Raw genomic sequence first — 12,076 nt, 5'->3', positions numbered from 1 at the left:
GCCTACACTGAGGAATTTTCAAATACTGGTCATTATTAGCTGACACCAGTCACTGCTGAGCTCTTAGGCAGTTTTTAGTAAAGGAGGCAGGACTCCTTCTCTGCAATGTCAAGATGTCACCATCCTACTCTGAAAGAATCCGTCTCTTCGCATTTCTTGAATAATCTTTACTATTAGGGGAAAGAAAGTAGAGTGTTAACTGAAAAAAAAAAAATTAAGAACCCACAACACAGATTTTGTCCAGGTAATTTATCAAGTATTTCAAAAACCTTAATATTTATTATTTTCTAATCCTTTAAAGTTTTGTATAAATATCTGTAATGTAATTATATGTCTTTCAGTATTCATTGTCAATGATATTCTGTTTGTAATATACTTTCCTGATTGTATACACTTTAGATTTGAGATATTTTCCCCCTCTGAAAGTAAAGGGTCCCGGGAATGCCTAAATCATACCTACCACTCATCTCTCCTCCTCACAGGGTTTTTGATAAAATATACACAAGGAACAAGAGGGAAATAAGAATCAAGGCATCACTTTATTATCTGGCTTACTGCCCAGTTCCCTAATGTAGAACTCTCTGAGAAACAAGATTAGTACCTGTTGGTTAGGCGTAAGGCCAAAGAGAAGCCTTCAACTGAGCCCAAATCTGCACTCAGTAGACCCTGAGTCTATTGCCTGCCTCACCACAGAGAGGTTAAAAGGAAAGAACACTGCATTACCCAGCTTCTGTTAAATCAGTGACTCCTACCGGCTGGGGAATGCAGTGTGGTTGCTATTCTGCCTCTGACCAACCAGATTAGCAACTTGACCTCCCCTGGTAGCTAGGAAAGGGTGAGCAGAGAGGCAGGCAGAGAGACATTAAATGTTGCCTCCCCTCTTATATCTGTAACATCTTTTAAAATCATGCATTTAAAATATCGGCCACAGTATCAGAATCTGTCTGTATTTTCTTGGAGCTTAGTCCATGTAAGTGGGAGTGCTTTCCTATTGAGCTGTCTTTCGGGTAAATGTGAGCATAGCCGAGGCAGAGGCTCTCTGATCAGCTTGGTGTGGAGAGCCTGTCACCTTTCCATTTAGAACTCGTAGCTTGAGAGAGAGAGGCTGTTGACCTGTCTTGAGCCTCTGAATTGTTTAAGGTAAAGGCTTTGCTGGGCATTAATAAAAGGTATTTGTTTTGCTGAGTGCTATGTGAAAAGTCCCAACTTCTGCTGTTTCAAGTTTCTAGAGGAGATGAGGCAGAGAGCTGACCAGACCTTGTAGATATCCATCACTCAGTAATTAAAATTACCATTTCCCTAATAACTGTTAAGAGTTTTTATGGGGAGATTTCTTTAAGTGGTGTTATACTTGCCAATGAAAACTGTTTCTTTATTTCATAAGCCATGTAACAGTTGGTCGTTTTCTTTTTCACAGGGAGCAAAGAGATGGTGCGAGTGATGCGGAAGAAGGGCATTGAGCATCACCCTAATTTCCGTGCCGTTAAACATGTCCCATTTGACCAGTTTATACAGCTGGTTGCCCACGCTGGTTGTATGATTGGGAACAGCAGCTGTGGGGTACGAGAGGTAGGAGCTTTTGGAACACCTGTGATCAACCTTGGAACACGACAGATTGGAAGAGAAACAGGTATTTACCTTTGCTTATATTACAACTGACGGCTTAATGCATATATATGAATTATTACAAGGTGTGCATGTATCTTTGCCGGCATCCATTTTTATCAGTGAGTGAGTGAATGAGATTAATGACCATTGTAGCCTAAAATCCATAAATAGGACACAGTGATTACCAAATGTTTTTAGGGCTCTATTTACATTTCTATTGTCTTTGTAGTATTGGTTAGAGCTAAGAGTTTCTTAGTTAATTGTGGTCTTTGGTGGCTGTGTTTAAGAGAGAATGTGGTTGAATGTGTCATCAGTATGTAAATGCTAGTTTTTCATTTTCTGGGCCCAGGAGTCACTTTAGTCAGTACCTTTAGTTAGTTCTGAGTAAGATACCCCCTTAATAACTGAAGTATAAGGAGGATTATTATTAATGAATTTGCCAACTGAGCTTATCCTGTTATTAGCATTAGTTCAAGTTCTAATACTGTCCACATGCAAATGTATTTCTGTAGCTAATGGAAAAATATATGTACTTCATAGAAAAAGAACTGGACCAGAACAAGATTAGTTCAAACTCTGCTCTTTTTCCTATTCTTCATAACTGCGACCCAAACTTTCTATTATCTTTAGACCCTTTCATCCCCAAGGTGTTACTTTGCTCCCTACTTCACAGAGAAAAATAGAAGCCATCAGATGAAAATTCTTTCAACTTCGTTCATTCATTAAGAAATATTTAATAAGCACCTACTATGTGTTAGGCACTGGGATTCAGCAGCAAAATCGTTTAAAAAAGACTGAGCTCTAATGTAACTTCCATTCTTGTGGGACAGGAGATAGATGATAGACTGAAAAAAAAAAAAGAAAGAAAGAAAAAATATCAGGATTTCCGTGCACTGTGCAGATGTAACGCAAGATAATGTATGTGATGGGCTACATTAGATTGGATAAGAGAAGGCCTCTTTTAGGACATGACACTTAAGCTGAGAGCTGAATGACAAGGAATCGGCTGTGTGAGGATCGGGGACAAGCAGAGGGAAAAGCCATTGTGAAGACCCTGAGTTCTTCTCAAGCTCGATGCACTTGAGAAACAGTAGGGTCGGTGTAGTTGTAGAGTAGTGGGCAAGAGGAAGATGATCCAGATGATGTTAGAGAGGGAGGCAGCCCGAAGCCAGGGTAGATACTTGGGAATTTTTTCTAAGTAAGATGGGAACCCATTTAAAAGAGAGAGGATGGCACGGTGTGACTTGCATTTTGGAACCATCACTCTGGCTGCTGTATGGCAAGTGGAATGTGGGGCAGGAGTGGAAGCAGGGAGACTAGTTGAGAGGTTAGTTCAGTGCAGATGAGAGATGACAGTGGCTTGGACTACGTGGTGGTAGTAGAGATGGAGAAAAGTTAGATTTGGGGTTTGTTATAATACTTGCTGCTGGTTGGATGTGAGTAGTGGAAGGAAGGATGTAATCAATAACTCCTAGATTTTTGAATTGAGAAGTGGGGGTTCTCTTTCCTGATATGGGGACACTAAGGGAGGAGCAGATTTGGGAGGGGATGGAATTAAGAATTCTCTAATGGCCTTGTTAAGTTTGAGGTGACTATTAGGCATCAAAATAGAGATGGCAGGTAAGCAGCTAGATAGTTCTAGGGAAAGTTAGAGTTGAAGATGCAAATTTGAGAGTAATTGGCATATAGATGGTATTTAACTAGGAAATCAGTTCAGCTGCTGTAACAGAGCGACCCAAAATAATAGTGTCTTGAGTAAATTAGATTTTGTTTCTTACTGGTATGGCAGCTCCAAGGTCGTCAGAGACTCAGCCTTCCTCTGTCTTGCTGTCAAGTCCACTTTTATCCACATCGCTTTCCTGTCAAGTGTACTTGTTAGCCATTGGGAAGGGGGGAAGGAGAAGATGTCCCTTCCTTTAAAAGCGCAGCCTGGAAGTTGCAATATTTCTTCGCATATCCAATCAGAACACAGTCACGTGGCCATGTCTAGCTGCAAGGGAAGCTGAAGAATAGACTTTTTAGCTGGGTAGTCAGATGCCCATCTAAAAATTGTTACTAGTACAGAGAAAGGATATTGAGGATAATGGCACACTGCCAAAGATGGTGTTTAAAACCAAGGGAATGAATGAGATTACCCAGGGAAAACACGTAAATAGGAAAGAGAATGGAGCCCAGGACCAATCTCTGGAGCTCTTCAACATTTAGAGTTCTGGTGAGGAGGGAAGGCCCATCAAGGAAGACTGAAAAGAAACTGCCAGTGAGGTCGAAGGAAAACCAGGAGCAGGGTATCATCAAAGCCCAGAAAAAAATGTTTCCAGGAGATGATGTTCAGTGCTACTGAGAGTTCAAATAAGATGTGAACAGAGACTTGAACACTGGATTTGGCAAGGTGGTCTTCTGTCAGAAGCAGTCCCTGTACTTTCTGCCTCCACATTTATATAAGCACATGCTCATCCATCCTTTCCTTCTTACCGTCTTTACATTGGAGGGTGTGAGGTGTGGGGTCTTTTGCCTGTCCACTGCTCAGCCTTCTAGAATATGTTCTAAATCACCCCTCCTGCCTTCTCAGGGACCTATCAGTCACCCTTTCTCTTCCGTGTATCTTTAGCTTCCTTATCATTTAAACATGCCTATATCTTAAAATCAAAACAATACAAAACAACGACTTCCCCGACCCACACCTCTTTCCAGCTACCACACTTCTGCTCTTCTCTCAGCCAAGTCTATTGAAAAACATGGCAAGTTCACTGTATTTACTCCTTCACGTTGGTCAGAAAATATGTGGAGAGAAAGTGGCTGCCTGAATAGCTGACTGGCTAATTGACTAACTGGCCTAATCAGTTGATCGAACAACTGGCTGAGTAGATGGAAGGAAGGGCAGATTGGAAGAATAGACATACTAGACTAGATGAGTGACAAGTGGGTACTAGATTAATTCACTTCATTTATTTTGGCAAACATACAAAAACTTGATTTATTATCTTTGTGAATAAAGGACTCTAGTGCTCTTAAGTATTTCATATCTTGCTGAGAGTGCTTTAAAAGGTGTAAAGTAGAAAAGCTGGTGTTTCTCTAAAAGAAGACAACTTACTTTCAGTCCTCCAGGTTTCAGGACTAACGATGAGCATGACATACTGCTAAATTTCTTTATTTTTGGGGTATTCCCACTTCTGAATCATTGTACTGTGTCACTGGATTTACCTAGGGGAGAATGTCCTTCATGTCCGGGATGCTGATACCCAAGACAAAATATTGCAAGCACTGCACCTTCAGTTTGGTAAACAGTACCCTTGGTGAGTATATGCCCTCTTGTTTAAAAAAAATGATTTAAAAGGGGAGGTGCCTCGAGCACCATTTTCAAGCTGTGATCACTGTTTAATCATCCCAGCGGAGCTCTCATTCTCCATCACTAGGAGTCCCTAGCTGCTGGTAAGACAGAGCTTGCTAATATGCCCCCTATTACTGTACCAAGGGTTCCGATGGAGAAAATTTTATTTATTTGTCTCAGTTAATTAACATAGCTCTTCTTCTAGGAAATACTTCTTTAGCCTACTTTGAATTTCCAAAAGTATTAGAAAGTAATGTAATTGATTTTCTTTGAAAATAGTCTAGTTCAGTATTTTAGACTGTCCTCCTTTGTATTTCAAATTAATGATATTTTCCTGTATTTGTTTTTTTCCTGAAAATAACTGCCCCCCCCCACAAATGTAAAGATAAAAACTAAAAACAAAACAAAAAAAAAGAATTCATTGTCTCAACCTATGCTGTATTTTGAAATTGGCTTACCAAAGATAATTTTTCTTTGATGATATAGCCATTTTTTAATGGAATCTCAGGCTGGAAATAGTTATATTTCAGTCTATAGTGGAATTAGACATTGCATTGGTGACATGAAGCTGCTCAGTTCCTATGTTGCTGACGAGATGCAGATGTTGTGTTTTTAAAAGGAGAAGTACAAACTATTACCTCCGGTCTCGGATTCTAGTACTAGCATGTCATCAATGTCATCTAGCACGTCTGAGAAAAGCATTGAATTTAATTGACTTTTTGGATATTGCAGTTCAAAGATATATGGGGATGGAAATGCTGTTCCAAGGATTTTGAAGTTTCTCAAATCTATCGATCTTCAAGAACCACTACAAAAGAAATTCTGCTTTCCTCCAGTGAAGGAGAATATCTCTCAAGACATTGACCATATTCTTGAAACTCTGAGTGCCTTGGCTGTTGATCTTGGCGGGACAAACCTCCGAGTTGCAATCGTCAGCATGAAGGTAAAAGAACTCCTCAGGTGTTCACTTTGTGTCTCATATCAGTAACTGATTTTTTAAAAGTATGGGAGGAAGGTGGAACTAGAAACATTCTCGTATGCTTCTTAGTTTAGACCAGTGAGGACGGATCGTGTGTTTTTCTCTTGTAGGGTGAAATAGTTAAGAAGTACACTCAGTTCAATCCTAAAACCTATGAAGAGAGGATTAATTTAATCCTACAGATGTGTGTAGAGGCTGCAGCAGAAGCTGTAAAACTGAACTGCAGGATTTTGGGAGTAGGTAAGATTGGGAATCACATATCCAGGAAATGTTCATCGTAATGTGCAAGAACACACTGAGTTCTGATGCGTGATGGGGCCCTGTGTGTAGATGACTCTAGGTCCTGTCTGTGGACCCTAAGCAGTGGGTCTTCCCAGGACACCATAGGCATTGTGGGAGAAGCTGATGGCACTGTAAATCTGGGAGCGCCGCATTTAGCTCAGAACTGCTTGACATGTCCTTGCAGTCTTGGTAATGTTTGTTTTTGGAGATCTTGGGTGAATTCATTTGTGTGCCACGCCCAGACAGTTGGCACACTTAACTGTTAATTAGAATTATTTTCCTTGTGTTTGTGGGGGAGCTCAGGTATATCCACAGGTGGCCGTGTAAATCCTCGGGAAGGAATTGTGCTGCATTCAACCAAACTGATTCAAGAATGGAACTCTGTGGACCTCAGGACCCCCCTATCTGACACTTTGCATCTCCCCGTGTGGGTAGACAATGATGGCAACTGTGCGGCCATGGCAGAAAGGAAATTTGGCCAAGGAAAGGGCCTGGAAAACTTTGTGACACTGATCACAGGCACAGGTAAGAGGAATAAGAGAAGGCTGCTTCAGAAGCTAGAGTTTGTGCTGGGACACACACACCTCTAATACTCAGCCAGGCGATTTACAACTCTGCTTTAGCCTGTTGAGTGGAGCTTGAAGGTGAGCCACACGTGAGAGCAGAGGGTCTGCTCAGGTCTTTTCTGAGCATGTGCCTGGCACTGAGCATGCGTGTGGCCTTTTAAATTCTCAGGAACTTGTTAGAGCTATTCAAAGCCTTTATTCGCCAAAGCTTCTCATTCCCCAGCTCTTTCTCCCAGTCCTTTTGGTTAGTATATTGTTTGCCCCAATCGTTATCAGTTGCCCTAAGCAGCAGACTAATAGATATATTTTGCCTTGAAATGTTTTTGATAAACGCCCCCTGAGCCCTGGGAGTCTTCTGAGTCAGGTGAGATAAAGGCAAGCCCTTTGAGCTGGCCGTCCAGGATCCACCGAGCTGGTCAAAACAAACCACCACAATTCTTTGAGATAAGTTGTTTAGCTCCCTCCAGTACTGCCGTCTGTACTGGGAATGTGGGCTGTCTTTCAAGGCCCTGCCAATTTATTGGGGGAGCCGGGGTTAATAGGACCAGAAAAAGCCAGAAAGCTCTCTTACTAATATTCAGTTATTTTCTCTTAAGCATACCTCTGGTTTTTGCAAATTTTTGGTTTCCAGAGTTCTAAAAAAGTTGATTCTGACAGTTTTTGCCAGCTTATTCATTGCTTTAGTGGAAGGATGGACTTTTGGAGTTCCCTACTTTGCCCTTTTTGCTGATGTCCCAATTTGTTGTTTGTTTGCTTTTTAAATTAAAGTTTATTGGGGTGACAATGGTTAGTAAAGTTACATAGATTTCAGGTGTACAATTCTGTATTACATCATCTATATATCACATTGTGAGTTCACCACCCAGAGTCAGTTCTCCTTCCATCACCATATATTGGACCAATTTGTTTTTTAAATAAGGAAATAAACTCAGTAAGTGGTCAAGCCAGCATTTGACCCAGATATGCCTAACTTCAAAACTTGTGTGCTCTTAAACTTTATATTATACTACCTCCCCTTGAAGCTCATGCGCTTCTTAAGATACACACAGTTTTAGCAAGTTTAGCTATCTTTTGTAGCTCAGAGTAGTTAATAAGCTGCAAATTAGATGGGTGGTGGTGGAGCAGGTGCCATAAGAAGTACTAGATGGCAGGACAACTCTGAAAAGCAGAGCCTTCTAAGGTGACAGAACGCCCTTTGCTACTTAGTAACTCCTAAAGTCCATAACAAGACAGTCACTGATTTCACAATTACTGAAGCATAGAGTTTTAGACATGATGGCATTAAGAAGAGGCAAAATCATATTTCATATTCTCTGTTTAAGAAAGCAGGTGGTGTATAATGATACCACCTTAGAAAGACTGCCTGACCCCAAAGCAGAGTCTTAGACAAGGTTTAGATGTGGGTATTTTATGTTGGAGGTGATCCAGAGAAGCAGGAGTGAGGGGATGGGAAGTGTGGACTAGAACAGAGTAGAAGAGCCATTAGAGGATACATTACCGAAGCTGTCTGGAGGGCAGTGGGGGCTGAACTCGACCAGCACCTCCCAAGAAGCCTGCAGAATGCCATCCAGAATTGTGCACTTGGATCTGCTGGCTCCCGTCCTGCCTTGGTTGAGGGTTGCCGCGGGCACTGTGCGTGTGTGACTAAGCGCTTGCGTCAGTGGCGGAGAAGGCCTTGGTGAGAACAGTGGGCAGTGTGTGCTTGAGGTGTCTACTGTCGTCGCCAGGTGAGTCTGAATTGTCTGCTACAGCTGTGGTGGAAACCATAGCGAGCCAAGCAGATGCGGCGCAGGGTATCAGAAATCTGCTGACATTATTTCCATCCAAAATGATTCCAAAAAAGTTTTGGTACTCAGTGAGTGTCAGCTCTCTGGGAAAGGGGCATTACATAGAACCTCGCATTGCAAAGCTTCGCTAAACAGCTGAGGCTCTGCCCTGTCCGTTTTCTGTTTCAAGTGAAGAGCCAACTCAGTGATCGTTGTCTCTCACCATAGGAATTGGCGGGGGCATCATCCATCGGCAGGAACTGGTCCACGGAAGCTCCTTCTGTGCTGCAGAGCTCGGCCATCTGGTCGTGTCTCTGGATGGGCCTGACTGCTCCTGTGGAAGTCACGGGTGTATTGAAGCATATGCCTCAGGGATGGCCTTGCAGAGGGAAGCAAAAAAGCTCCATGATGGTTGGTTTCTTTCCCCTGAGGAATTAAATAGCCAAATGGTAGACAAGTACTTTAAAGTAGATATTCCAAAAAGAGCTGAACACTAAAGCTGGAAGTTTTAACCTTTTCACTCCTTAGAGGAAAAGTGGGGCTCAAACATACTGAAGCTCTTAAGTCTTCTTGGTCCTGACCCACATAACACTCTTCCTCTCCAGTGGTGGTGGGGGTGGGGGGCTCTCGAGCTCCAGGATAGCAGGGAAGATTTCTTTCCTTTTTGTTTTCTCAGCTCCTAGCACAGTGTGGGTATTTAACATACATTTTAATGAAGAATTAAATGGATGAATGTATTACAGTTTTTGAACTCTGAAAGGTCTATTGGAATTAAAGCTGTTTCTGGACATGTTATAAAAGTTAGGATGGTTTCTAGTCTAATGCATGAGGGAGTCCTTTAATATAGTATGTCAAGTGCAGATGGCCAAGAATATAGCTGCCTGTAAGGACACCAGTGTTCCCTCCCCACCTCCACCTTGTGGGGGGCGGGGTAGAGGGTCACGAGTCAGAGGTAGTGAGGCAAGTTTGGATGAGAAAGGAAGCCCTTCCATGCATGTAAAACTGGTGTTGGTGCGTAAAGGGCTAGGCAGGGTATAGTGTAGCAAGAGGTAAGCCAGAACCAGCAGGAATATAGGAATAGAAGAGGAGGAACAGGTTTTGGTGGAAGGTGATGGTTGGGACATTCAGGTGGGAATGCATAGAAGGCAAATGGCTACAGGGGTCTGATACTCAGGAGAGATGACTAGACTCTAGGGATTTGGGAATCATCAGCACTGAGCTGGTGGTTAAAACCTATGATTAAGACTTGGAATGAGGCACGAGTCAAAAATGGAATCCAGCAAAACATGAGCATATGAGGGCAGGGAGGAAAACCAGGAAAAGGCAGTCACAGAAGCCAAAAAGGGCTTCTGTGTTTCAGTACGGTAGTCGGCAGTGTCGAGTACTTACTGCTTAAGAGTAAGAGAAACTCAGAATAGGTCACTGGCTTTGGCCATGAGGACATCATTTGAAGCCCTGAAACAGTGTTTATTTTTCAACTTTGTTTTTATTATCACCACCCACAAGGAGCCTGTTGAGATGTTTTTTCCTAATCTCACCCCATGAAACTTGAATACCACAGATAGGTTGTTTATCTGTTTATGATTATATACTGTCTGTATAGAAAGAGTAAGATTTTTTTGCCCCCTTGGGGGCAAATGCATGTCTCGAAGTTCAGTTCAGTGGGGGGGCGGGGGGGCACAGAAGACTGACCACTGAATAGAGAGAAGTACTTTGAGGACATGGAATTTGTGAGCATGTGATGATGGAAAGAGACAGTGGGAATGGAAGCAGAGGTTGAGAATGCAGGAGAGAAAGGCTGGTCCCTACAGTAAGGCCCCTGAAGAGGGGGGAAGAGATGGGTACAAAGCCCAGGCACAGGGCGCAGAAGGAGCGAAGTGTGCGTATACTGACATGTTCATAGGTGGGGGAAAAGTAGAATTCCTGCCTGGTGATATCCTTTATCTGAGCGGTCAGAAATACGGAAATCTCTTGGTCGTGCGGGGTGGGAGGGCAGGGATAGAAGGTTTGAGGAGGTGAAGGCTTAGCAGAAGAGTAATGAGCAGGGTCGGGAGAGGGCAGCTGTGAGGGCCTCCTGAAGGTAGGAGAGCCTGGTCGGTGTGTGGGTAGCAGTCTGCACGGTTCGGATTTTCTCCCATCAGAGCCCAAGTAAAATAGAGAAGGAGGCAGATCGATCTGGGTTGGTGACCCGCAATATGAGGGGCAGAAAGACAAGGATGATAGATAGATAACAACAGAAATACCTACTGTTTATTTAGCATTTATTCTGGCCCGCGCTTAACTACATACTTTATGGCCGTTATCTCATGTAAGCCCTAAAATAATCCTGCTAGGGTAGGGTTTCTGTATTACCCAGCCTTACAGAGAACAGAAAACATGGAGGTGACATGACGTGGACAGGGTTGTGCAGCCAGTAATGGCAGAGCTGGCAGCTGAGCCCAGGTCTGTGTCTGCTCCTCAGGTGCTGCACCTCCAGGCCGTAGAATGAGGCACTGGCAACAATGCCACGTTGCATGTGGCTTGGTTAAGGAAGGAGATGAATGCTGACAGAGGAGTCTGATAATTCAAGGACTCTGCTTCATCTGGAAGTGTGAAGTGAGGGAGTAAGAGCGGTGGGTAGGAGGCTCCAGGCAGAGCTGAGGCTGTTCCAGGCAGGGAAGTCCTGGGTGATGGAGAACCAGCAGCAAAGGCCTCTGGGGGATGTGTGTGGATGTCTGTAAATGATGAAAAGCTTTGCCACTGTAGAAAGAAAACAGTCTTCCCACTTGGGGGCTCGCTGCCCACCAGCAGTGGTAACCTTGGCCTCGCCACAGCGCTGCCACCGCTCAGTAATGACTGCTTCTCCTTCTCCTCTCTGTGCCAACAGAAGACCTGCTCTTGGTGGAAGGCATGTCAGTGCCTAAGGACGAAGCCGTGGGCGCCCTCCATCTCATCCAAGCTGCGAAACTCGGCAATAGCAAGGCGCAGAGCATCCTGCGGACAGGTGAGTGTGGGCGCCTGGCAGCTGTGCTGCAGGACCGCGCCCTCGGCGCCCGGGGCTCCCGCACACCGTGCTGCCCTCACGACCAGCGCTGGCTGCTTAAGAGGTATCTTTCCGGCTTACGGAGAGTGCAAAAAGGAACTGTTTTCAAGGTACTTGGCAGCACTGCCTTCTTAAACAGGTTTTTTTGTTTAATTTTACAAGTATGAAGAAACTACGACTTCATTTTTTAGGAAACTTCGAGGAATACAGGAGAGTAAGAAAGTGTCCCTCTGAGTTTTACTGCTCAGAGATACCAACTAGTAACAGTTCCTTCCTAGTCTTTCTGTTTTTTACATAGTTGAGACCATGTAGTACACAAATTTATACCCAGCTCTTTTCATTTCAAAGTATCCCATGATCATTTTCTCATATTAAGAATAAATCGTGAACAGTTTTAAAGGTACGGTTTCCTGTCACATGGTGTGAACGTACTGCCTGCTCCTGGTTGCTGGCTCTTTTCCACCTTCCTCTTGGGCGTCTGTGACTTGGCTCTCCCACCGAAACTCACTCTTTGTTTCCCCGTAG

General features: G+C 43.5%; 1 protein-coding gene across 4 annotated transcripts in view; it reads left to right on the top strand.

The window, feature by feature from the left end:
• The window catches only part of GNE (glucosamine (UDP-N-acetyl)-2-epimerase/N-acetylmannosamine kinase), a 39,653-nt gene that overhangs the window by 14,064 nt on the left and 13,513 nt on the right, over window positions 1–12,076 (top strand). For all 4 annotated transcript variants that reach the window (XR_013994467.1, XR_013994468.1, XM_081066836.1 and 1 more), the window contains exons 5-11: window positions 1,418–1,630; window positions 4,814–4,901; window positions 5,669–5,879; window positions 6,026–6,155; window positions 6,501–6,722; window positions 8,758–8,940; window positions 11,396–11,512. Coding sequence is in view for 2 of the 4 variants with exons in the window: in XM_081066836.1 (XP_080922962.1) it covers window positions 1,418–1,630; window positions 4,814–4,901; window positions 5,669–5,879; window positions 6,026–6,155; window positions 6,501–6,722; window positions 8,758–8,940; window positions 11,396–11,512 (1,164 nt within the window). In the remaining 2 variants the exon portion in view is untranslated. The remainder of the gene's footprint in view (window positions 1–1,417; window positions 1,631–4,813; window positions 4,902–5,668; window positions 5,880–6,025; window positions 6,156–6,500; window positions 6,723–8,757; window positions 8,941–11,395; window positions 11,513–12,076) is intronic.

The sequence above is a fragment of the Rhinolophus hipposideros genome (genome assembly GCF_964194185.1).
Source record: "Rhinolophus hipposideros genome assembly, chromosome: 11".
NCBI classification, from domain to species: Eukaryota; Metazoa; Chordata; class Mammalia; order Chiroptera; family Rhinolophidae; genus Rhinolophus; species Rhinolophus hipposideros.
This window is presented reverse-complemented; position numbering and strand designations above follow the sequence as displayed.